At 51.8% G+C, this 26,237-nt stretch overlaps 3 protein-coding genes across 3 annotated transcripts; all 3 read left to right on the top strand.

The window, feature by feature from the left end:
* Nucleotides 1-4,329: 4,329 nt before the first annotated feature.
* HOXA6 (homeobox A6) lies at nucleotides 4,330-6,841 on the top strand. The gene is made up of 2 exons (XM_049782015.1): nucleotides 4,330-4,816; nucleotides 6,360-6,841. Exons 1-2 carry the CDS (start codon nucleotides 4,375-4,377, stop codon nucleotides 6,617-6,619), a joined length of 702 nt encoding a protein of 233 aa, XP_049637972.1. The 5' UTR covers nucleotides 4,330-4,374; the 3' UTR covers nucleotides 6,620-6,841.
* A 1,586-nt stretch (nucleotides 6,842-8,427) lies between these two features.
* Nucleotides 8,428-11,586, top strand: HOXA5 (homeobox A5). Its single transcript, XM_049782005.1, has 2 exons — nucleotides 8,428-9,229; nucleotides 10,595-11,586. Exons 1-2 carry the CDS (start codon nucleotides 8,668-8,670, stop codon nucleotides 10,843-10,845), a joined length of 813 nt encoding a protein of 270 aa, XP_049637962.1. The 5' UTR covers nucleotides 8,428-8,667; the 3' UTR covers nucleotides 10,846-11,586.
* A 1,448-nt stretch (nucleotides 11,587-13,034) lies between these two features.
* Nucleotides 13,035-24,251, top strand: HOXA4 (homeobox A4). The gene is given in 13 exon segments (XM_049781723.1): nucleotides 13,035-13,103; nucleotides 13,214-13,334; nucleotides 22,158-22,637; nucleotides 22,640-22,698; nucleotides 22,700-22,832; nucleotides 22,835-22,890; nucleotides 22,893-22,951; nucleotides 22,953-23,134; nucleotides 23,137-23,199; nucleotides 23,795-23,815; nucleotides 23,818-23,937; nucleotides 23,940-24,004; nucleotides 24,006-24,251. Coding segments are annotated over 13 exon segments (1,551 nt in total). The 3' UTR covers nucleotides 24,129-24,251.
* The last annotated feature ends 1,986 nt before the right edge of the window (nucleotides 24,252-26,237 follow it).

Genomic DNA, 26,237 nt, shown 5'->3' with positions numbered 1-26,237 from the left:
TATTGAGATTTTCCTTCCCTTCCCAGCACCCTCCCAGAGCCCCAAAGGAAGTAAGTCCCTGAAACCCCCAGGACCCTCATTTTTTTTTCTCTTCTCCCCTTCTATTTATGATCCAATTGTTCGCCTGGAATTCTCCAAAAACTGGAGACAGTTTCGGACCTACAGAGGTGGGCAGAGGGAAGGCCAAGGGATTAATGGCCTCGACAGGCGTTTTTCTGGACACCAGCATGCCCCTACCCCAGATCTGGTGTGGATTGAGAAAGGTGGAGTGTGGGAGAAGAACCAGTACAGAAACTTACTAATTGCGCCGAGGCCTCTGCGAGTGGCCTGCGTCCCTTTCAGGGCTTCAGTGGGCGCGAGAGGAGTCTGAGCGACGCGGGGGAAGCCAAGTGGTCGCGGGTGAGATTCTGTGGTGGATGGAGGAAAGGATGGGGTTAATTCACAGGGTGTTGCTTGGCGGGAAGTTTCGGTATCGGAGAACCCAGTGGTGTTTTTGTTGTTGTTGTTTTTTGGCAAGTGACAGGGAGCGCTTGCGACTAAGGCTCCCAGAAGGATGCCCACTGAGTTTGGACGATATGGGGTAACCTCCCCACTCGTCCACGTCGCGGGCGCAGTGGCTGGCAAAGACGCGCTACTCTGGGAGAGGCTTGGGGACCGAGAGGGAGGTTTGGAGTGCGCCAAGGGGGCGTCTGCAGGAAGTCTCCCCGCAGTGGCACAGACAGTGACTCGGCCAAGGTGTTTCCCGGCCAGGTCGGCCCGGGAGCTTCCCGGGAGAACGGTGTTGTTAAACGTGTGCTGGAGGAGGGATTGGAGTTCTTTCCTATTTGCCTTTTGGTCTGAACAGTTGTTTTCTGGATTTAGGAGAGTGCTTGGGCGCGCGCCGTGGGGAGGAGGAATGCCCGTGGTTGTTGGGGACGTGCGCCCGGCGCCGTGGGTGCGCTGGGGCCCGATAAAAGCGACGCATTTGCATCCCCCCTAGCCGTGGTCGCCTGACTGCGGCTGCCGCGGGCCGATTATTTATTGCGATCCCGCCGGGCGCTCGCTGCTGCCACGCTGTGGCCATCGCCGGGACCAGCGCCAGTTGCAGCCCCGCGCCTTGCAGCCTGGCGCGACTGCTGCGCGCGGGCCGCCCAGAGCCGCTCTAGCGGGCCAAGGAGAGGGGGGCGAGGGAGGACCCGAGGGGCGGCCTCCCAGGGTCGGAAGGGCGGGGAAGCTCCGCCGCCTTGCCTAGCCCCCTGACGGGACCTGGACGCCGGACTAGTCTCGGGCCTCCCCCGACCCCAGCACCACGGAGACTGGTTGTACAGGCCGTCTGGCACGGCATGGCTGCCTCTGTCCAAACTGCGCGGTCCCCAGGCGCCCCGGGGGGCGCAGGCTGGTTCAGGGGACGCGTCCTCTCTGGAATTTGGAGATCGGAGAGCGCACTTGTAGACTCGAGGCCTGCAGATCTGCCTAGCCCTCAGGAGTGCTGGCTCTGGCGAAGAAGGCGGGCGCTGGCTGGAGCAGGGCCTGTCACACGCAGAGGCCGCACCTGTGTGCTGGACTCTGGCCTGGGCCAGAAAGCCCGGCTGGCGCTAAGGGGATGGCCTTCCGGCCCCCCACCCCTGTTGACACCAGCGGGTCGCCCTCCAGGCTGGCAGAGGTGGAGAAGCCCAGTGGGCAAGCCAGGGACAGAGCGGATGGTGAGGTCTTGTTCTCCTCCTGTCCCCACGTTGAAGAGTAACTGAAAGGTAAGTGAACATTTTCTGTGGCTTTGACCTAGAAGACAGAATCATGAGAGCCATTCTCACACCGACCCAAGACCGGCTCCCTCCAGCGTCTAGGGCGCTGTTCTTGCCCGCCTCCTCTCTCTCTCTCTCTCTCTCTCTCTCTCTCTCTCTCTCTCTCTCTCTCTCTCTCTCTCTCTCTCTCTCTCCCCTATATATATTATTAGAGAAATAAATTGGGCGGCTGCCAACATGATATGAACCATTAGATATGAACCATAAAGATTTCGATTTAATAGATCGCTTTCCATCATAGTACCTATAGAAGATAGAAATGATACACACACATATTTGGCAATTAGCTGAGAATCAAATTCATTGCCTGGGACAATGATTAGATTCGAGAACCCAGGTCAAATCCTAACAAATAGTAATAGTAGGATTAAGCGGTCACCAGCCATAACATTGTGTGGGACCTGGAAGAACGAAGCAGAAATTATAAATATCGACATTTATCAACATGTCCAAGTGGTTATATTTATTCTCTGTAATAACTTGCTCGAGATCACTGTCAGCTGATGGCCTTGTTGAAGAAACAATAACTCAACCATGATTTTCTATCAGTGTGGTTAAAAGAACAAAACAATTTCCTCCTTTATTTTTCGGCTCCCGCATTCTCCGTTTCAGGGTGGCTCCCTTCCCTGAAGAAAGGTGAGAGGAAGTGCTCATTTCTTGCCTCTCCCAGCCAGGCCCTTTTTTTTTTTTTAGATAAGTAAAAGATAAACTTTCTGATGTGAACTGATTTGGGTGCAGGTTGAAGGCTTCTGGGTAAGCCTCTTCCATGGACTGCCAGAGTTTCAAGGGCGCAGGCTACAGCTCTAGAAAGGTTGAGCTCAGGAGATTGCTCTCACAATTTTTTGTACCTTCAGGGCGAAGTGAGGACAAGGCGGTGAGATATTGAAAAGCAAGGAAAAGAGTAAAAAAAAAAAAGTCCTTTTCAGATTCCTCAAGGGATATTGCCATCTCCCTGGCCCTGCACCCATCATTTCCACAGACCTTATAACACTCTACGGAAATGCAACCAAATCATATAAATAGTCTTTCTTCGAACTCCACAGAATGGAAGACTGTAAAGCTAATTCAAGGGGTTTTACAAGCCCCACCAATACAGTCATAAAAATGCCACTGGAAAGATGTAACATTTTACAAAATGAGATTGATCCACAAGCTGTAAAAGTCAGCTCTCACTGAGGCACCCTACTTGGGCGAGAGAGCGGCCCCAGGACAGGCTTTTCCTGTTTCTGGTTGGGGAAGGCCAGGCCTGAATGGGATTGTGGTGAGAAAAAAGCAATTCAGCAGGTCTTGGGAGCCATGAGCTAGAGCTTAGAGTTCTGGAGCAAGTACAGGCAGTATCCCCCACCCCACCCACACACCTCCCCAAAAAAGAAAAGGCAGGAAAAAGAGTAAGACCCAGGCTAGCGCTAGCTGGCCTGAAAATCATCCATTACCCCCACCCCCAAATTTGCAAACTGGCCTCTGTGAGGTTGGTCGCTAGTGCCTTTGGGTTGAGGACAGGGTCTACCTCTGCATCCCCTCAGCTCATGGAGGAGGGTGCTAGGTGAGGGGAGAGTTTTCAGGGAAGTAGGCCTTGGGATCTCAGCTCCCAGTGGCTCTCTGGAGACCCCTTCCTTATGGAAAAATCCCTGGCTTTTGGCCTCTGGGGTCCTGGGTTCAGACGAGGTAGTGGTACAGGGATGACTGAGGTAGTGGTACAGGGATGACTGAGACCTGGCCTAGATGCTGAGCGGACAGATGGTCTCTGGCTATTGAAGGGGAGTCCATTGGAGTTGTAGGTGATGGAGCAGAAGTAGGGTGAACAGGAAGAGGTGGTGTCTGGATGCCCCTGGTTTGCTCCAGGTGAACCTTGCCCTGGAGCTGCTGAGGCTCACCCCTCAATCCCCCCAAAAAACACACAGACATGTGGACTGGGGAAGGAGAAGGAGAAAGGGAAGATGAGATGCCCGCATGCCTATAGGGATGAGGCTCAAGACGTGAAGGCCAGGCCCTGAATAGCCCTGTCTCCATCTCCCACGCTGCACCCCAGGTCAGGGGCGCGCAGGGGGTGGGGGCGGGCTCAGAGCCACGTCGAGAGGGTCAGGAGGGCCGGCGGCTGGGGAGACAACAGCGGGGCTGCCAGGTTTCCTCCTTGGAGAGGAAAACCGTGTAAAATCCGAGCGAGAAAAAAAGGTGGGGAGACGGGAGGGGAGGGAGAAGGGGAGTGCGGCCTAGCGAAGCCTCGGCGGCGGCCGGAGCGCCGGTGCCCCCAGCCGGCCCGGTCCGCAGGGCCCTGCCCGGGGCCGTGCCAGCCTCGGACGCTCGGGGAGCAGCGCCGGGCCTGCTGGCTGTGCGCGCCCATTAATCTGCCGGGCGTGCGGGCGGCGGGCGGGCTGGGGGCTGTTTGTAACTTTGCTGCCTCGGTCGCCGCGGTCCCCGGGGAGCGGGCTCCGGCGCTCGCTCCCATTGGCCGCCGCCGCGTCAGCTGGTGCGATTTGCTGCTGTCGCTTTTGGCGTTCGGCCATCCAGAAACAAACCAGTTCGATGACTACTAATAGTTATAGCCAGATGTACTAATACACAACAAATCACAGTCCTGCAGAGGGGCGCGCAAATGAGTTCCTATTTTGTGAATCCCACTTTCCCCGGGAGCCTGCCCAGCGGCCAGGACTCCTTCCTGGGCCAGCTGCCCCTGTACCCGGCCGGCTATGACGCGCTGAGGCCCTTCCCGGCCTCGTACGGGGCGTCGAGCCTCCCGGACAAGACGTACACCTCACCTTGTTTCTACCAACAGTCCAACTCGGTCCTGGCCTGCAACCGGGCGTCCTACGAGTACGGGGCCTCGTGTTTCTATTCTGACAAGGACCTCAGTGGCGCCTCGCCCTCGGGCAGTGGCAAGCAGAGGGGCCCCGGGGACTATCTGCACTTTCCTCCCGAGCAGCCCTACAAACCCGACAGCAGCTGTGTGTCGGGCAAAGCCCTCCATGACGAAGGCGCCGACCGGAAGTACACGAGCCCCGTGTACCCCTGGATGCAGCGGATGAACTCCTGCGCGGGTAAGGCATCCCCTGGTGGCCCCCCCAGGAGAGTGGAGGGAGGGGGTGGAGGCAGGGAGAGAGAGAAGGAAGGAAGAAGGCAGAGAGAGAGAGAGAGAGAGAGAGAGAGAGAGAGAGAGAGAGAGAGAGAGAGAGAGAGAGAGAGAGAGAGAGAGGGGCTCTGGAGAGAAAAAATACAAGAGGAGAGAACGCAAAGTTTCTTTGCCTTTAAAAAAAAGAGCAGACTACCCATCACAAAACCAGCCCATTCTCAGTGGAGCAATCAGGCTCTGGCAGAGCAGGGAGGCAGGGCCCAACTGCCCAGTAGTAAGGTGACACCTTTAGGGAGGTGGGGGGCTCAATAGCAGGTTAGGGGAGACCTGCTTGGTAGGGGCGGCCTGAGTCTAGAAGGAAGCTGGCTGTCTGTCGGCCTCAGGATTCAGTGCCTGAGAGAGGGCCTCTGTTAGGCTGGCCTTTTCCCTTCCCTTCCTGCCATTCTCTCTCTCTCTCTCTCTCTCTCTCTCTCTCTCTCTCTCTCTCTCTCTCTCTCTCTCTCTCTCTCTCTCTCTCTCTCTCTCTGTCTCTCTCTCTCCTCTCTCTCTTTTCTCTCTCTCTCCTCTCTCTCTCGCTCTCTCTCGACTTTCACTCCCTCAGTTAGTCAGAGGCCCCTTCCAGGCCCCCCCAAAGCCTTAGAGGGCCACATCCCCTGCCTCAGGATTTTCCCTCTCCCTCCCCCCTCCTCTCCTCCCTGCACTCATCTGCTCACTGACAGCCACCCTCTGCTTCCTTCTGAGGCCTCTCTGACTCACATTCACCAGCTCCCGGACAACCCCCACCTATGGGCCCCTGTGGCAGCAAAGTAGATATTTCTCACACTCCTCCATTTTCCACCGTCTCAGATGGCCTCTGGCTCCAAAGCTCGGCCCCTCGCTCCCCCAAACTCCACAGGGACCCCTCAGACTTAGACAGAGCCCCATGCGGACTTTGAAACAATGTAGTATTTTTGCTTAAACACTACTTCCCCCCCCCAGGGAGGTCGACATTTTTTCAGAAGGGTTCATACACCTACTAGGGGTTAAGAAATGGGGGGGGGGTCAATAGTAAAGATCTGAACAGGTTGACCCTGTTCAAAATTTCTCAAAAGCCTCAAAGTTTCAGCAGGGCTGACTGACCACAGCCACCTCTTCAGAGACATGCAGATGTGAATTCGGGGGGTCGGTCCTGCAGGGTTCTACAGAGTTCCATGCCCACCCACTCTCAGACAAACTGCACCCCAACAACCACGGGACTCGGGGCTCCTAAATGGAGGCCTTTCCCTCTGTTCTTGGGCTGGCCATGGTTTTCTGACGGAGATTTTGCAGAAACAAAAACTCCCTATTCCCAGTCGTTGAGATGCAGACGTCTTGCTTGATCGGAAAGCAGCATTCGGCTGCGCTGGGCCCCAGATTTCAGGTGCTAGAGGCGGGCAGTTTCCAGCGCAGAGGCCGGGGCGCGGAGCTAGGGGGGCTGGCGGGATGGGCCTCGGGAATCCTGGCTTAGCAGCGCCCACCTTTTCTGCCCGCAGGTGCGGTGTATGGGAGCCACGGGCGCCGAGGCCGCCAGACCTACACGCGCTACCAGACGCTGGAGCTGGAGAAGGAATTCCACTTCAACCGCTACCTGACGCGGCGGCGGCGCATCGAGATCGCCCACGCGCTCTGCCTCACCGAGCGCCAGATCAAGATCTGGTTCCAGAACCGCCGCATGAAGTGGAAGAAGGAAAATAAACTCATCAATTCCACCCAGTCCAGCGGGGAGGGCGCCGAGGCCAAGGCGGGCGAGTAAACGCCCTATGTGGCCACCAGGCCAGCGCCTCAGCTACCTCCCTCGCCCTCGTCTTCGCCTGCCCTCCAACTTCTCTCCTCGCCTGCTCTCATGCGGGGCCTTCCGCAGCTTCAGGGGAGCCCAGAATTGTGCCACTGTTTGCGCGTTTATTCCTTTTTACAGAAACCCAACCCAGTCCAACCCCACACCCAGCCAATCTCCGCGGCGGAGCGGGGCGCGCGGCATACAGGCTGCCCCAGCCAGGCCCCGTTCCAGAGGGCGCCCCGAATTAATCCCAGGCTCTTGTGCTTATCACCTCGGCCAGCCTCAGAGCTGGAGAGGGAAGAGCCTCAGACCGAGTCCCTTTTGGCTTCTGTGCATTTCGGCCTCATCCCCTCACCAAGCGCCTGGAGGACAACACCAAACCGATTGATTTTCGTTGCTGGAAAGAGGAAGCCTACAGTCTGGGTCCCCAAGCCTGCTCTGGCCTCCCCAGCCACCCTCCGTCAGGAAGAAGCTCGAGGAACAAAGGGGGCCCCTGCAAGAAAGCCCAGGCTTTCCGCTGACGCCCCACGGCGGGGAACAGGGGAGCACCCGCCAGACACAGTCAACCTGGGCATGGGCAGAACTTTGCAGCCCAGGGGTCGCCCAAACTGCCGGGCTCCGGAAGGCTCCAGGCTTTGGATGGCCACCGGCCTCCTGATATTCCCAGCTCTACCACCACAGTTGCTTTCGGGACCCAAGGAGGAGGCCCAGGGCTATGGGAGCAGCAGGAATCTGGGCTTCCCTACGTGCCAGGGGCACCCGCGATGCGCGGCCTCCATCGGGGAGGCCCCCCTTGGCCTTTTGACTCTATCTGTGATTTACTTTCATCTGGCACAACCCCACAACCCACAATCATCTTGCGGAGATATCTGAAGAGCTGCCACGCACGAAATGCTTTCACTAGCTCCCTCACTTTGCTCCTGGAGATTTAAGCAGAACAACCCGAGGTGACTCGGCCCAGGGACAGTCAGTCCATGGCTGCCGGGAGCCTGCGCCCACTGGCTGGGTCGCCCAGACCCTTCGGCTTGGGGCTGGGCTGACTGCAGGAAAGGGGCCGGTTGGAGAAGAATCTCTGTGTGGATACTCAAAGCAAATCCAATAGTCAACTAATGGCATTGAAAACCATATTTACAGGAGAGAAAAATCGACCCCGGTTATAAACGTGGATGGGATTTGACCTCGCCTCGGAGAAACACTACACAAAAGCTATCTTTAACAGACGTCTGTCATTTAAGAGCGGCAGGGACACTGTCCCTCATGTGCTCGCAGAAAACAGAACCGTAATTGTAGCTGCTGTTGCGGCCAGGATTTATTTCTTCAATTGGCTAAATGGCTTCCCCTCGCCTTTCCCCGAAGGTGTTATCTGTATTTTCAAATTTCAGAGCTGCCTGCAGGACGGGAAAAACCGACCCCAATCTGGACACACAACATACACACACACACTCGCACACGCAGACCAGAGGGGCAGCACAACGGGGGGAAATAAAGTTGTTGTAAATACAACCCAAGGCTCCATCTGCCCCCCCAACCCTCCGCGTCCTCGCCGGGCGTGCGACCGGCAGCTGACGGCCTCACAATCGGTCCGTCCTAATGGAACTGCGAGGGAAATGCAATAATTTTGCCATAATGGGCCGTAACCTCGATTCGACCCCGGCCCTGGCAGCCCCAGGTCGGAAGCGCGGCGCTTCGCTCTGCCGCCAGCGGGTGGCGCTCGAGTCCGACTGAACGGCGGCGGCGGGCGGCGGGCGGCGGGCACGCGCCCGGGGCGCGCGCGCCGCCCCGCTCGCCTCCACCCAACTCCCCCATTAGTGCGCGAGTTTACCTCTAGAGGTCATCAGGCAGGATTTACGACTGGACAACAAAAGCACGTGATTCGAAGCCGTACCCCATATTTGGGTGCCTACGTAGGAGGGAACCAAGTCCATGTCCCAGTCATTTCCATAATTCATCATAAATTGTGCAAGGGTGCTATAGACGCACAAACGACCGCGAGCCACAAATCAAGCACACATATCAAAAAACAAATGAGCTCTTATTTTGTAAACTCATTTTGCGGTCGCTATCCAAATGGCCCGGACTACCAGTTGCATAATTATGGAGATCCTAGTTCCGTGAGCGAGCAATTCAGGGACTCGGCGAGCATGCACTCCGGCAGGTACGGCTACGGCTACAATGGCATGGATCTCAGCGTCGGCCGCTCGGGCTCCGGCCACTTTGGCTCCGGGGAGCGCGCCCGCAGCTACGCGGCCGGCGCCGGCGCGGCGCCCGCCGAGCCCCGCTACAGCCAGCCGGCCGCGGCCACGCACTCGCCTCCGCCCGACCCTCTGCCCTGCTCCGCCGTGGCCCCCTCGCCCGGCAGCGACGGCCACCACGGCGGGAAAAACTCCCTGGCCAGCTCCGGCGGCGCCTCGGCCAGCGCGGGCGGCGCCCACATCGGCGGCCGAGAGGGGGTTGGCGCGGCGTCGGGAGCCGAGGAGGACGCCCCCGCCAGCAGCGAGCCGGCGAGCGCGCAGAGCGAGCCCAGCCCGGCGCCGCCCGCCCAGCCCCAGATCTACCCCTGGATGCGCAAGCTGCACATAAGTCATGGTAATGCCGGCCGGCCTTGCCGGGGCCCGCGCGGGCGGGCGGCCGCGGGGGTGCGGCTCTCCGGGTCGCCCGTCTCCCCGTCCGCCCTCCCGCGCGCCCCCCTCTCTCCTCTCTCTCTCTCTCCTGCCCTCGCCTGCCTCTCCGAGCCCCGCGCGACCTGTCCCCGCCGCCTGGCTTTCCTTCCTTCCTTCCCTCCTTCCTTCCTTCCTTCCCTCCTTCCTTCCTTCTTTCCTTCCCTCCTTCCTTCCTTCTTTCCTTCCCTCCTTCCTTTCCTCCTTCCTGAATTCCTCCCTCCCTCCCTCCCTCCCTCCCTTCCTTCCTTCCTTCCTTCCTTCCTTCCTTCCTTCCTTCCTTCCTTCCTTCCTTCCTTCCTTCCTTCCCTCGCCTCCCTCTTCCTCCTCGGGGTTTTCTCGGCGCTGGGGAAAAGGGCCGCTGGCCACGCCAAGTTTAGACATGATAGGACCCCCCCTCCCACTCCTTCTCCCCCGGAGGAGAACCCTCATCTCGAAGCCCAGCGCCTAGGAACGCGCTCCCGGGGTCAGGCCAGCCAGCCGAGCAGGGCGCAGAGAGAGGTAGAGGATGGCAGGAGAGTTAGTGAATCGGGATTGTCAAGGCGGATAATTTATGAGGAGCGCGACACTGGGGAAACGGCGTTACTAATTAGAGTCCCCGAAAGAAGGGGGAAAAAAGAGGGTTGGGGGCAAATAATCCTGGGTGAGAACCGATTCTGAAGTTTGGGGGCTTGAGAGAGAGAGAGTGTGCGAGAGAGAAACAGTGAGAGACAAGAGAGACAGAGAGATAGAGAAAGAGAGAGCAGGGGAAGGGCAGGGCAGGGCAGGGGAAAGAAAGAGGGAATCCGGGTGTGCTGGCTGAAGCAGAAGGCGGCTCGACTTAGAGCTGGAACTTTAAAGGCAGACGCATCTGGAGGCTCTGGGGCGCCCAGGAAAAGGGCCTAGCTCTGCCAGGGCTCCTGAGCAGCAGGGGGTTTGGGAGGGCTGTGCCCCTGGCTCAGGGCGCCTAGGGCAGGAGCCGAGGACAGGAGGGGACTGCGAAAGAGCCAGCCAGGTCTCCCGGACTAGGGACACAGGACTCCAGCCTCAGCTGGGACGATTGTTCCCAGAGTTCAAACCGTATTGTTTTCTGTCTAGAAAGGAAGAGGGAAGGAAATTCGGAAGGGGTGGGCAGGAGAACTAGGGAGGACTTGTTGAGTTTACAGACACACACACACACACAGACACACACACACACACACACACCCCAATCCCCTGGGCTCCTAGCTGAGGCGCCGGCCATTTCTGCTGGCCAGCGCTGGGAACCAGGAGCTGCGGCGTTGATGGCTAAAACCACTGGCTTTTTCTGTTGCAGACAACATAGGCGGCCCGGAAGGCAAAAGGGCCCGGACGGCCTACACGCGCTACCAGACGCTGGAGCTGGAGAAAGAGTTCCACTTCAACCGCTACCTGACCCGCCGGCGGAGGATTGAAATAGCACATGCTCTTTGCCTCTCCGAGAGACAAATTAAAATCTGGTTCCAAAACCGGAGAATGAAGTGGAAAAAAGATAATAAGCTGAAAAGCATGAGTATGGCCGCAGCAGGAGGGGCCTTCCGCCCCTGAGTCTCTCTCAGCTCTGAGCGTTCCAAGTACTGATCTGTATTAGCGGGAGCCGCATAGTGTCAGTACTAAGGTGACTTTCTCAAACTCCCTCGTGTTCCTTCTGTGAAGAAGCCCTGTTCTCGTTGCCCGATTGATTCATCTTTTAATCATGAGCCTGTTTATTGCCTTTATAGCGCCTGTATAAGTAGCTCTGCTTTCTGTTCATCTCTTTGTCCTGAATGGCTTTGTCTTGAAAAAAAAAAATAGATGTTTTAACTTATTTATATGAAGCAAGCTGTGTTACTTGAAGTAACTATAACAAAAAAAAGAAAGAAAAGAGAAAAAAACTCACACAAAAAGTCCCCCCTCGACCTTGTTTAGTGCCAATGTGTGTGTTGCACTCCAGTTGTTTAACTGTGCATGTGAGTGTTCCTGTCTCTCCCCTAGCTCCAAGCTGTTAAAGATATTTTTATTCGAACTACCTATATTCCTTGTGTAACTAATGCTGTTGTAGAGGTGACTTGATGAGACACAACTTAACGTGTTCGACGTGTAGTAACTAGTGACTCTGTGACGAAAACTGTGACTCGGAGCGGTGTGTCCCTGCGTGCCTTTGTAGGACCCTTTGCACGAACTCTGGAAGTGGCTCTTATAAGCGCAGCTTCAGTGATGTATGTTTTTGTGAACAAAGTTACAAATATTGTCCAAGTCTGGCTGTTTAAGCAAACTGTGATCAGCTTTTTTTTTTTTTTTTTTGTATTTGTTTTTAAGGGAAAAAAAATACTGACTGGAAACAAAAAAAAATAAACTTTCTATTGTAAATTCTCTGGGTCTGATTTGTGCCAAATAGTAAGCACCTCTTACTGCTCTTCAGTCTGTCCTGGTTCTGGAAGGTGCATGTAAGGCCACCTGAGCAGCTGGCCTGGGCATGGACACCTCATATGAACACTCTGACCCGCCGCCCTCCCTAACTCTGACCCATCAGAAAGTTCAAGGCAAAAGGTAGAAAAGCTAGAAGTGGTTCTGAAACAGGAGTCCAATCTGCTTCCTTTCTGAGAAAACCAACTTAACTGAGTGGGAAAAGAAACAAAACGAGGAGAGAGAAATGAGAGACCAAGGGCTTTGTTAGCGGCCCTCAGGCCCACACAGATGCTGCTTTTCCTGAGGCCATCCTAGGCCTCCACTTGCTAAGAAGGGTTCTATGCGCAGTTGTGGCCCCCAACCCGCTGCCCTTCATCCACCCCAGCACCCCTTTCCACGCCTCACTCCCTGAACCCACTTGGCTTCTTTGACTACAATTAATTTGCTCCAAATGGAAGGTACTTACCCCATCCTATTCGATTGGGAAACTCCTCAGAGCAGCTAAAGCGCAACTAGAGATTTGCACATTTACCGACTGCTTACACTGATGCCGTCTTTCCTTTAAAAAGTTATAAAACAGTAAACTTTATAAGCCCCAGTTCCGGCTATATGACATTTGGGTGCCAAATGAATGGGGTTTTGTCTATGAATTAGATCGTAAAATCATCCATAGCACAGACAGATCGGCTCACTGGCTATAAAACGTCACGTGGGGCCATTAAAGTAAGTTTTATGGTTTTGGGGAGTTGACATCCAACATTATATACCACATAACATATAATCTCACTGACGCTGGACTCCATTTGACTCTTTTGCAGGCTACGTGTGCCTCCTGGCCATCCAAATTGTCAGTTTTAGGTCCAGAAGTGTCCAAACCACAAGTTCTCAAAAGTCTGAAAAATGGCTCCCTCCGAGTTAAGGTAAGCTGGCCTCTTTCGAGCTTATTTGTATTCTGAATATTCTCTCTCTCTCTCTCTCTCTCTCTCTCTCTCTCTCTCTCTCTCTCTCTCTCTCTCTCTCTCTTCTCTCTTTTCTCTCTCAATAACTCTGAGATTGCCTTTGAATTCAAATGGGAAAGCAAAGTTTTCCTGGGTCCCAATCAGCACACTAGTCGCTGAGCCCTGCGGAGGCCATGGGGGTGACGGGGCGTCGGGACCGCCGCATCCAGGCCCAACTTTAGTTGCTACCCAACCGTGGATGTTAATGACTTCCGCTGTTCCTTTACCCGCGTGCAAAAAAAGATATTTTGATTTTGCTTACGGATGGGCCTGCGAACTGAGTCTTGGCAGGGCTGTTAGCCCAATTCAGGGCAGGCGGACTGGGATTCTGGGGGGTTCTGGAGCCCTAGGATGGGGGGCTGGGAGAGTGTGGGGCGCCTGGAGCGCGGGCTGTCGCCGAGGGCCGCGCTGTGCTGCAGAGTGAGTGCCTGGGAGTTTGAAAGAAAGGCCTGGGCAGGCCATGAAGGACCTGGCGGGATTTCTTCCAGGGCTGTGGCAATACGTCTTGGCGGGCTGGGGTCATCTGGCAGCATTGCATTGAGGCGGCTGCCTTCGGGGCCGCTGGCAGACCGGTAGGGGTAGCAGGGGCCGGCGAGGCGTGGGCCGCACCTCCAGCCTGGGCCCCTAGGTTGCAAGGCCCAGGCCGGTCTGGTAGAGCCCATGGGAGCTTGGGAGCGCAGGGCTCCCTCTGGGGGCAGGGCCCAGCACCCCTCCCCCTACCGCCCCCTCCCCAGGACCAGGCCCTGAACCTTGTTCGCCCCGCACATTTCTTTTTATTTCGGTGGGACCCTTCTCACCCGCCTGTGAGTCTGAAGCAATAAAGTTTATGGCCGGATTTAACTTTAGGCTTTGAATCCCCAGGCTCAATGAAAGGGCTTAAAACGCTTGCTTTCTTTTCTTCGGCCTTTGCCTTTCTTCTCTCTCTCTCCATTCCCCTTTCCTTTCCTCCTTTGTAGAATTAGAAGGTCCACGCTCAGCACCCTCAAAAGGCGACTCAGGCATCCCACAGATGATTCTAAAGATGAGAGAATTGGGCTCCCCTTGAAACGGACAGGCAGATTTGCTCTCAAACTGGGCCCTAAAGTTTGGGGGGAAATGGAGGTGTCTTCAATACCCAACTTGAAAGTCACCAGAGTCATTAGGTTGTTTTTCCTGACACTTCTTAAAGGGTAGTTTGGGGAAGAAATAGCTCGTTTGTCAGTAGGTGATTTCCGCCTTTCTTTTGTTAGCTGCTTTCTGTTTGATCCCAGGAAATTTAAATAATCTATGATTTCCAAAATAGTCCCCACAGATTGCACCAACGGGTGAAATAATTTTTTTTTTCCTGCGTACGATTCCAGTTTGGCCTCCCCCTCTATTCTTCAGTGGCAAAATCTTCGCTGGGGACACTCTGGCCTGGCTCTTGGGGGTCTTTCTTTGGATGGATCCCCACATGGGTCCTAGAAGATGCCCCCTTCTCATGAAGCCATATCTCCAACTCAGAAGTGAAACATAAAAGTGCAGTTTCAATCTTCACGGTGATTTTTGCCTTTGGAATGAAGGCAAACATTCATTGGCAAAGAAATTTACTGAGTTCTTAGAAAAATTGTAAGCACTTTAAAGTGTTGCTTTAGAATTTCAGCTAACTTACATGTGCAGGGCCCACTTGTCCACCACCTGAGTTCCAAATAGTCCCAAATAATCAAACCTGGGAAGTGCTTTTGAATAATGGAGTGCATTTCTTTGGAACAGGGGCCCGGTTAAGGTTTGCAATTATTCTGTGCAACCTCTCAGGGGGATGTGAGAGCAGTTAGGGGGTGTGTGAAGACCCTGGAGGGAAGGAGGAGAGAAATATGTGGGCCTAGATGATTGCATGTTTCTGTGACAATTCTGGAGTCTATGTTTTGCCTGTTCTTAGTTTTGGGCTTTTGACTGGAAAACACTGGGCTAAGGTTCTATTTTAGTGACTCATTTGGTGATCCTGTGTGAGAAATTTTTTGGTTTGTCTAAAAGGAGCAGTGGAGAAAGGATGATTAAGGTACTGGCTGCTTCCTTGGAGAGTCTTGCATGGAGAAAGTGTCCCTCCCCTCACCTGTGTAGCTATGGTCCACTGTGGGGTGTAGAGAGGGCAGTTAGGTTGTTGGACTGGTTGTTACTATCTTCTAATCTTCTTTGCATGGAGTAAACAACTGCAAACTCTAAATATTGTCATCTCCTGTGTTTCTGTCTAATTTGTCACCCAACTTTAGAGTGGCAGTGGCAGGCCAGCTCACATGAAGTTAAATGACTTTTTATTTTTAATGGGAGCTGGAGTGAAAGTACAGCCTGAAGAGCCCTTGCTTTGCACAGGGTCAAACCAGGGTTCTAACCCAGGCATCCCATATGGTCCCTGATCCACCAAGAGTGATTTCTGTGTGCAGAGCCAGGAAGAAGTAAACCTCCTTCAGTCCTGCTGGGTGTGACTCCCACACCTATAAAAATAGGGTCTGGTTAGACTTCTGTGAGCAAGATTTGAGGAGTATTTTTCCTTCCTATTTTCAAAAAAACAAAAACAAAGAAAAAAATAACATTGTGTTATATGGGGGTTACTGGTGATCTACTCATTTCATAGACAGGTTATGTTTCTTGTACATTTTTGTTCTTCTACCCCCACTTCCCTGCCTCAACTGACTTAAAAAAAATCTGCTGTCCAGGGTTTTATGAAGACATTCAGCCTCAGGTGTGTGTGTGTGTGTGTGTGTGTGTGTGTGTGTGTGTGTGTGTGAGCACGCGCTTGCGCTTGTATGTGCTTCTGATCTGGTAAAAGGAGAAGGTGCCTGAGATGTGAAGGACACAGTTTGTTTCTACAAGCTTAAGAGACAATATTTCCTGAACTATAAATATAATAGGAAGCTTCTGGTCACACTTACTTAGGGTTTTGTTAGGTTTTTCATGGTCTAATTTCACAACATTATGCCAAGAGGACTTTTCTCCTGCTCTTCCTCCAGCTTCATTGTTGGCGGCTCAGGGCAAGCGAGATAGAATTCCCCACCAGAACTCAAGGCGTGTTCATTTGTTGGCATGTGAAGGGTATGTGATCCCAACAATTAGTGAGAGGAAAGCAAATTATACCTGGAAAGATGGACTATGAAAGATGAAAACAATCCTTTTAGCTTAAAAATTGCTTGGGGAGGCCTGCCTCTGAAATTGAGTGTGTTGGGGAGTTTGCCTATCAAGGAAAGTCCAGAATCCTGGAGCTCCATCCCCTTTGGCTTCTAAGGCAGCCTGGCTTTCTTGTCCATCAAAAAATGAGGATCCCAGACTGGGCTCCTGTGTGGTTTCAGTCTAGGCTCTTACCCACTTAGGAGAGGGGAGACCCAATTCTGCTCAATCTATCCCACCCTTGGAAAATTTGCCCTTTTCTATATTTTTTCTTTGGGGGGAATTCTCATAAAGAAAGCTGTCCTACTGTAGTTCCCCTTCCTGCAAAGCATTCTTTTCAATAATAATATTTGTTATGAAGGTTATTGGGTAATTATTGCGATTTTGTGAAGCTGCCTTGGCTAGAGGTGAAGTCTGTCATCGCCTAACAAATGACGCCCGCGCAGTTCACTGCCGGGTTAAGTAAATGCAGAGAAGATAAATCTGCACACCCTAGGAATCGCCAGCAGAGCACGCTTTAGTACAAGTTCACAGTCAACTCGCCTGCCTGGGCTACATCTCCCAACAATTAGGGCTTCATCTTTATTTTTAAATAAAAAAAGGGGGAAAATAGTCTCCAACTCCTATTGCCTGCTTTCCCCCCCCTTCCTTTCACTTTTTGTGAGGGTCCCACCCACCCACTTCAAAATCTCTCTCCTCATATATAACAGCGATTTCACAATAATCTCCTTCCTATCTCAATTTTGACATAAAAGAAGTAGGAGGGCAATTTGACAGGAAATACTGTCACTAATACAAAAAAAAAAAAATACTTGGCTTGCCTCTCTCCTTCCAAAAGGCAGTGGCAGAAACAGGGCACTCCTGAGATCCTGGGGGCCCCCTTCTGCCTGAAAGAAGAGGTTGAGCTTTGTGTATCTTTGTGGTTAGTGCGTTGGAACTGCAGGTCAAAAAGTTGAGGGTCAAAAGTTTACGTGTGCAGCGCTCTTAGTCATCTGCCCAGACAGAGTTTGATGTCAATGTTGCGATCTTGACTCTCAGCACAAAAGATAAAATGGCTCCAAGTGACGCGTGTATCACTGTATGGACTCCAGGTGAACCCTAGTGGTTGAATGACCTCAATTACGGAGGAAAGGATAGAAAATTCCTCTTTTCAAGAGTAATACATGCTGTATTTTATCTTGAATTATCGCTCCCATTCTGAGGGAATAGCAGCAGGTAAATAGGCATAGATTGCCAAACACCTTAGTATGCTGGAGAACCAGGAATCTGGTGGTGAGTTGGTTACAAAAGAACAAAGCTCCAAACTCATCAGTGGGCTTTTCAGAAATATAGTAGCACATTTCCAGTGTTGTACAATACTTTCAAAGGAAAGACAACTGGACAAGCAACTTTTATTTGGAACAGGCAATAATGAAGGACAAGTTCCCGCCCACCTTTTAAATATATATAGGAAACCCTTAAAATGTGAGGACAAGACAAACAAAAGAGCTTATTATTTATTTTGCAAAATATAGTCTGCAATTTGCAAGCATGCAATGATTTTTTTTAGAAAGGGGGGCCCACTAACTTATAGTAAAGGGTCCTTAAAAGCTAGGAGGGGTGTGGGAAGGAAACTGTAACCCTTCCCCAAAAGAACAGCATTTCTCCCCACCCCCACTTGCCAGAAATGCTTATTACCACAAAATGTTCCTTGTGTTGGAAATGCTTCATGAGATTTCTAATGAAAGTTCATGTAGGACATAGGATACAGCCTATAAGCATAGAACTACAACTTTTAAGAATATGTCATTTGAGCAGGAGGTTGAAGTCACAAATGCCAGACCACCAGGACAGAAAATAGTCCCTGGGCCCCGGAGAGATAGCACAGCGGTGTTTGCCCTGCAAGCAGCCAACTCCAGGACCAAAGGTGGTTGGTTCGAATCCCGGTGTCCCATTTGGTCCCCTGTGCCTGCCAGGAGCTATTTCTGAGCAGACAGCCAGGAGTAACCCCTGAGCACCGCCGGGTGTGGCCCAAAACCAAAAAAAAAAAAAAAAAGAAAAAAAAAAGAAAATAGTCCCTAAAAATACATTTAGAATAAGGAGTGAAGGAAAGGTGAAGCAAATATGGGAGAAAGGGTGGGAGAGCCAAAGAAAGGAATAGTGTATGAAAGAAGCAGACTAGAATGATACGTCATGTGGGAGTTGCAACTGAAGAGCTAAACAGTATCTTGCTCTCCATGCACTGACATTAACTGCAAGTGTTACTACAATTCGAACCTATTTTCCAGGGGGACATAATTTCCTTTTCTAGGTATTGATTTTCAAGTACCCAGGGTAAGAAAAGAAAAGAAAGATTTCAAAAATATTTTTTGTTTTAGGTTTTTATTTTAACCTCAGAGCTAAGCTTATTCAATGACTCAAATGCAGACTCTTGCAGGGATGTTTAAGACCATCCCCATGCATTCTGACTGATGAGATTTACTGGTGCCAGGTATGTTCAGTGGTAAAGTAAATATTTCCCAAACACTGCCTTCATGGAAGCAATCAGATCACTTCCACTGTGCAAAGTGTACAATGTGTAAAAGTTTTCACTCTGGCCAGAGCTTAAAGCCAAATGGAGGTGTGCCAGATGAAAATAGAAGAGAATAACTGTGGTGATGGCTGTTACAGCAGTGAACAGTTCACCACATTTGGGCTAGTGAAATAAAGAAAACTGAACCCCCCTCCATGACTTATCAAGGGTGATTGTACCTCTCTCTCTTTCTCTCTCTCTCAAAAAAAAACAAACAACCCCAACCTCTATTGTATTATTTCCTTAAGGACCTATCAGTCCCCAATAATCATAGAGACCCTCTTTGCTAGTATAGAAAGAAATAGATCACAAAACCCACAGAAATCTTTGTGGGTTTTCATTTTGAACCATGTGCTTACTATTGCTATTTGGAGAATTTGCTCTTTACAATTCTTACACAATCCTAGTTAAAATGCACATGTAATCCAAATATGAATTGCAATCCTTACATCCCACTCATGCTTGTTTTTTTGAGAGTAAATTGCTCCAAAGGAAATTACCACCCCACCCCCCAAAACCATCAATGGGCAGGTCAAACATCAGAGCTTGGGACCTCGAAGCATCATCTGCTGGGCGGTGGTCAGTGGGGGGAGGCCCTCAGACGCCCCCACCAGACATTTTTTAATTCAGCCATTCCGAGTGCTCTCTAGAGCCGTGGCTTCAGATAGCGAACAGTCAGTCTGAGGACTCTTGCTCAAAAGAACAAAGAACAAATACAGTCAATACATTCCATAACGTTTACATTTCCTTTGCTTCCCTCACTTGGTTTTCCCTGAGAAGTAGTGACCTGGGCAAAGCACCCTGCTCTCTAAAAGACACTGTATAGACCTTTTAGAAGCACAAAGTCCAAGGCCGAGGTGAACTTCAGGTCAGCGCGTCTAACAAATATGAAAATGTAGGCTGGTGAAGGGCGAGCCTTGTGACTTAACAAAGACTGTCAATGTGTAAGATTAATAAGAAACAAAATGCGCACGGTGTCACCATTCGGTCACTTTGAAACTTGGGACAGGGGCATTCAAGAGGGAAAGCTGTTCCAAATATATTCAAAAGGATTCAAATCAGATTCAAACTAGGCTGCAAACTGCTAGCCCTCCCTCCCTTTGCTCTCTCTCTCTCTCTCTCTCTCCATCTGGGATTCGAGGACATGATGAAAAGTTATCTCACTTAATGGGATTTAAAGAAAGCTTTTGTTGGAAATATATGTTATTCTTCCTCGTGGAAATGAGCAAATGTGCTCACCAGTTTCCCAAGAAAGGATAACGCTTTCACCCTGCTTGGGACTGGAGCCAGTTGGTGTGAGATTAGCACTCTCCCTCTCTGCTCTGTGTCAGAGCATCTCATCTTTTCTCGGGCTAGATGTTACTGGTAAACTTCGGTCTATTTATTCCTTGAATTAGTTTCTTCCATGGCTTTACTTTGGTGTCTTGGATCTTATGTCAGGGCAAGAGTGTTTTGTTTGGTGGGGTTTTTTTCTCCAAAAATATTATCTATCAAGATTGATTCAATGGAATGAATGATGCCATGACTTGCAAAGAGAGACCTGTGGAAGGATCAGAAAAGGTACTGAGATTGTTTATTACAGCCATTAATCTTGCAGTAAAATGTCAAAATGTCGGTGTCTGAGATAACACTTGGTGGTCCTGGCTCCACTTGTGTTTATGATAGGAACCACATAAGACAAGTTACAGGCCTTAGGGGGATTCCTGTCTAAGCACCATCTTCCTAAAGTAATAGAACCACATGAAACACAGGCACAGTTAACTCGTTTAGGTTAACCATATACAAACCAGTGCCCCATGTCTCCTTAATACTTTAAAGTAGAAAGGTTCTGAGGCTAAACAACATGAATTGTGAGTTTCAGTGCCTATAATATTAAACAGACATGGGTTAAGACCCCTGTACTCAAGGCTTGAGGACACTAGAAAGAGGACAAAATCTTTGTTGGTGTGTTTCTTCCCTGGCAACTTAGAATCCTGTTTTTAAATTTATTATGCATGCATACATTATTCTAGTTTATAGCAAATATGCATCTATTTTTTTTCTTGCTGTAGAAAATATTAGTTTAGCCAGCTGTATCCAGGCAGTATCCCCCCCCCCCTTCCGCGAGTCTGCTGTCTGGCGGTCTGGAGGGGTGTGTCTAAAGATTATACTTCATGTTCATTTTTGTCTGGCTCAGATTTCATTTAAAATTTCAGGGTGCCTCGTTTCGGTGGGCAGCACACTCCACAGACATCTTTGTAGTACTTCAGGACAATTCCAGTTAAAAAGCTAACATGATCCCTTTTTTAACCTCTTTTCCTAAATTAGTTTAAAGATTAGTCCCATATAATAGCTTTATGTGGCTAAGCATTAAATGACTATCCATCAAACGGATATATTCCAGCATTTAGTAACTCATATGAGTAACCAATATAAATGAAGATACAATTGACATTCCTTTTGAAGTGTCTCCAAGCTTACTTAGGCTGTAACTTTCCTTGTCTTCGTTCCAAAATCGGTTGGGAGAAGGTTTGTTTATGCTGCTCTTTGAAGAAAAATCAACTCTCTTGGAGTTTGATAAACTCCAAGGTGTAGCAGTTGAAAAATCCTTGCGGTTGCATGCCAATACGAACGTATTTTTAATAATGGTAACTACTATTTACGGCTTTAATCTAGCTTGTAAAGTAGAGGACCTAGGTGTGTCTCTTACTCAGAAGAGGCAAAAGGAAAGCAAGAGCATACTAGGACTAAGACGTCAGTATTTACTTCAAAGATCAACATTAGGTGAAATTAATAAGAATTTATTTGTTAATAATGGCATAATTATTTACCCATCAAATTTCAATTACCAAATGTCAGGCCACAGCACCTTCTCCCTTTTCTCCAGCGCTTCTGAAATAGTTACTATGCTAATGTTCACACACTTCAAAAATTAGACTGTTTCGTAGATATAATTTCAGATTCCAAGTCATCTGATATCAACTTAATATCAACTTCAGATACCAAGTTCAGATATCAAGTGCTGAGAATGTAGCACCCAGATTACAAAACGTAAAATCCTCAGCGGAAAAGGCCCGCGGGCGATTAAGAACTGGGCATAGGCGCCTATTCTGTCCTTAGCTTGTTTGTGTTTGGGGATAATTCGGAAATAGGAAGCTGTCCTTTTCAAAACTAGGGTTTTGCGAAGCCTTTGCATCTGTCCATTTCCCTCCTGGGCCACCATCTTGACAAATCGCATGTAGTAAATTGAGGGCAAGTTTTAGCTTTCATCGACACCTCCACCATACGAGAAGCTTTGAGGGTGGATCCGATTTTTCTAGGCAAAAGAAAAAAAAAAGATTTATGTCTCTAAAAGAACGGAAGGACACACACACACACACACACACACACACACACACACACACACACACACAGAAGCGCCCATCTGGTTAGGTCTTTGCTTCACATCCTTGGGTGCAGCCACTTCACTGGCTTGTTCCCCACCCGTTTTCTTTGCATCTCGTAGCGGTACACCCCGAGCGCAGAGTAGAGAGTAGAGAAAAGGGGTCTTTCCTCGATTAAGATGGTGCAAAAAATGGGCCTGTTCTTACCCGTTTTATCCCGGGGTCAGAAATAACATATAAGGACCCTGCCTCGGTCGGTCAGTCGGGACGCCAGTGCCTGCCGCAGGTTTTCTGAACCTCGCAAGCGAGCAGGGCTGCAGGCCAGGGGAGACAGACGGGGCCAGGTTTCGGGGTCAGCGCTGGGTCGCGAAGAGACCTAATCTCTAGGCCAGGGGCAGGCCGCCAACTCCAGGGTCCCGGGCTGAGTGTTCCGTTCTTTAGGACCCGAGCCTGGCAGACCCCAGAATTCCCAAGGCGCTTCCCAAAACCGGGGGTGGGGACGTGGAGAGCGGGAGCGAGAGAGCGAGAGCCCGGGCCAGGCTGCCGCATCCATCACGCCAGCCACCTGCCAGCCCAGCCAGCCAGCCCCCCGCGCGCTTCTCCTGATCCGGGTCGGCGCGCGCGGCGCGTCTATTGGCGCGGGCGCGTCATGTGGGGTGCGGGACGGGCAGGGCGGGGCGCCCGCGCGTGCGCGGCCCGAGACGAGGGGGGCGCCCCGCGCGCGCACACCGCGGCCGGCGGTGGGCGGGGGGGCCCGCCCGTGCTTGACAGCGGGGAGGGCGGTCCAGGAGGGGGCGCGGAGGGGGGAGGCAGGAGTCCGCGGGGGGGAGGGGCCTCGGCGAGCCAGAAAAACGACAACGCGAGAAAAATTAGTATTTTTTTGCACTTCCCAAATTAATGACCATGACTCGTTTTTGATAAACCCAACTACATCGAACCCAAGTTCCCTCCCTTCGAGGAGTACGCGCAGCACCACCAGCGCGGCGGGCCCGGGCGGCGGGGACGGCGGCCCGGGCGGGGGCCCCACCGCTACCAGCCGCCCCCGCCCCGCCGCCCAGCAGCACCTGCCGCCGCGCCCCCCGCTCCCCCGCGCGGGGGGCAGCCGCGAGGGCCCCGCCGCTACTACCCGCCGCGGGCCGCCTACCCCGCGGCCGCGCTCTACCCGCGCCCGGGGCCGCCTCCGAGGCCGCCTACCCGTGCGCCTACCGCGGCCGCTCCAGCCCCGAGCAGCCCCCGCCGGCCCGCCGGCGCCAAGGGGCCCGCGCACGGCCTGCACGCCCACGCCGCCGCCAGCCAGGGCCTGCCGCCGCCGCGCCCACGCGCCCCCGCGCCGCTGCGAGGCGCCCCCCCGCCACCCCGGGCGGCCTGCCCCGGGGGGCAGCGCCCCGCGTGCCCGCTGCTCCTGGCCGACAAGAGCCCGGCGGCCCGAAGGGCAAGGAGCCCGTGGTGTATCCCTGGATGAAGAAGATCCATGTCAGCGCCGGTACGTGGCGCGGCGTGGCTCGGCGGGCGCGCCGGGGGGCGCACGGACCCGGGCCGGCGGGGGGCAGCAGGGGCAGGGGCCTCGCCTCGGGAGGAAGCCCCCCAGCTGGCCCCGGCCCGGGACGCGGGTGGGCGGGCGGGCGGGTGGGTGCGTGCGTGCGCGCCAGCCAGCCAGCCAGCCAGCCGCTCGCTTCGTCCCAACGTGGGAACTCTTTTGTACCCGGGGTCCCTTTATCGGGAGATTTACGAGACGCCAAACTGTTAGGGCAGTAATTATAGCCCCCATAAAATTTAATTGCCCTGGCAGAGGCTTCAGGCCATGTGTCTTTGAAGCTTTTCTTCAGCCCCAATGCCCAGCACCGTTCTTTATGGCTCTCGGGTGTTTCCCGTTGTCAATAGCCTGTGAAACATTCTCTGGCCGTTTTATGTCTCTTGCGTGAACTTGGTGTCAGGTTATTATATAATGATGATGTCCAATTGCTCTTCCCCACCCCACCTTCTCTTCCTCCTCCTTGCCCTCTCTCTTCCTGCCACTCCCGTCCTCCCCGCTGGACTTTCTTCTTCTTCTTTTTCTTCTCCTTCGGGTTCTGGGCCAGTCAACCCCAGTTATAACGGAGGGAGCCCAAGCGCTCCCGCACAGCCTACACCCGCCAGCAGGTCCTGGAGCTGGAGAAGGAGTTCCACTTCAACCGCTACCTCACGCGGCGCCGCCGCATCGAGATCGCCCACGCGCTCTGCCTGTCGAGCGCCAGGTCAAGATCTGGTTCCAGAACCGCCGCATGAAGTGGAAGAAAGATCACAAACTGCCCCAACACTAAGATGCGCTCCGCCAACTCGGCCTCAGCCCCGACAGGTCCACCGGGCAAAGCACAGACTCAGAGCCCCCACCCACACCTGGGGCCCCCTACACCCATCTCCTCCTCCATCTAATGGTATAGAGGTCTAGAGCAGTTTCTTCTCCCCCCACCCATGACTTTTCTCCTCTCTGCTGCCCCTTTCCTCTTCCACCAGGCCCTTCCCAAACACTCTCCCACCAAACCACCACCACCACCACCACCACCACCACCACCACCACACCACCACCACCACCACCAAAACCACCAAAACCCTTTTTGGTGCAAAAGAGTATTTTTGTGACACTGAGTCAGGATGCCCAGCTGCTGGTGGAGCAACCTGCTGGTCTGCATAAGGTTTCTTCTAGGTTGGCATACCTGAGGAGGAGCCCTTAGACTCAAAATCTCTTGGCGGGCACCAGTCCATCAGATAAGCTTTGCTGACTGGGATATGTCATAGGTCCTATGACATAGGTCTTAAGCAGGTGAAAACGAACACCCCCCCCCCCCGTTTCTCTCCTCTTTCCCATTAAGGCGGTTCATACAAGCTTGTATTGAACTGAATAAATGAGTAGACATTGTGGACCTCACAAGATTATTTAATTATTAAAGTGTATAGACCTTGATAGATGTTTCACATTTGTTTCTTTTCCTTATACTTATTTAAAATATTGTTGTAGAGCTACTGTTGTCTTATTCTGAGGCACAAACTCGGAGAGAAGGGAGTGCATTGAGATCCTTGTGCAACTGTGCGCATAGTGGTGTGGCTATAGAGAAAGCCCTGTGTGTGTGCTAAGAATAAACTCTTTTAAAAAGCATTAAAGTTCTAAGACAGTTTGTGTGTTTACTACCTTTAATTAACAACCACAATAACACATTCTCTGGGTTGAGATGCTTGGCCTTGCTGTAGAAACACAAAAACCTTGTGGATGGCTTGAATTGTCTTCTTGAGTTGACTTGGAATTCTGTCTGCTCACTAATTTGTGTGAGTGTGTTCAACTTGAGCTGAACTCGTGTCAAGTTTGACCCACTGTGGGAAAAGTTCCAAAGAGCAGAGAGACTCTTGAGCTCTGTGAGAGCTCCTCTTCTTCCCAAACTTGGCCAGGCTTTCAGGCTTCAAGTCTCTGTAAGGCAGAAAAACGTGTCCTTCCCTGCAGTGAAAGGTGAAACCATGCAATGCTTGGGCCCAGAAGTTCCTGCAGCTGTTCTGCACACTGAACTCTGAGCATACTTGGAGAGAAGTAGTCCCCTTGGTATTTATTGCACCTTCATACTTAATTTGCCTCTTTCCCTGGAGATAAAAAATAGTTTGTGCAAAGGGTTGAAACTGCATTTTGCTTCTTGGCCATTGGAAAGGTCCTCTTCACTAAGCACAGTTTAGTGGAAGACTGTTAATTGGCCTGTGCCCTTTCTTTTTTTTTTTTCTTATTTCTTTTGAAATAAACCAATTTTTTTTTCCCTCCTGTCCCTGAACCGCCCTCTAAATTTTCTTCTGACACAAGACAAACTGCCATGGCACCCAACATTTTGCGCCCCAAGCCAGGTAGAGCTGGGAATATTTGCTTCTGGGAGACAACCTAAGTCTGAATCAGAGTCAGTTTCCTCAAATGCCCCCTGATATTTCTACCCTGCCTAGAGATCTGGGTTCAAAAGGTTGAAAGTCAAAACCCATTTCTCAATCTCTATCACCTAGTATGTGTTTACTAGTTAACAAATCAGCAAAGAGCACTTAGACTTAGGTGTCACTGAAGGGAGAACTAGGCCACAGAAGGCAGAAAACAAACATCCAGTGGCCCTGGAATATTAACACTATCTTGTATTGGTGTATCCATGCCTTTGTTTTTAGTTCCTGGAACAATTTTATCAGCCATGTGTGGACATTCGCCTCTGTCATTTCCAATGTTTAAGCACATTTTTTCCAATCAGTGACCAACCCTTTAGTGGTCATTGTTATGATTCCTTTTGCCTCTGACATCCTTCTGGGGGAATCACAGGCAGCTGAATGGGCGTTAGGTTCTCTACCTGTGAACAGGCCAGATCTATGAGGAAAGTGGTGAACACTGGTCTTTGGGGGTCTACATCTCTCCCCCATGAAAATTCAGGGCAAGTAAACAGAGACCTACCTCAGTCAGGCCTAACTTGGCATCAAGTGCATTTTATAAGGTGTGGACAGGTGCCAGGGATTTCTGGAGGCATTGCAACTGCT

This window comes from Suncus etruscus, chromosome 10 (assembly GCF_024139225.1).
Source record: "Suncus etruscus isolate mSunEtr1 chromosome 10, mSunEtr1.pri.cur, whole genome shotgun sequence".
NCBI lineage: Eukaryota > Metazoa > Chordata > Mammalia > Eulipotyphla > Soricidae > Suncus > Suncus etruscus.
The sequence above is the reverse complement of the archived record's forward strand: the minus strand, read 5'-3'. Positions and strand labels throughout refer to the sequence as shown.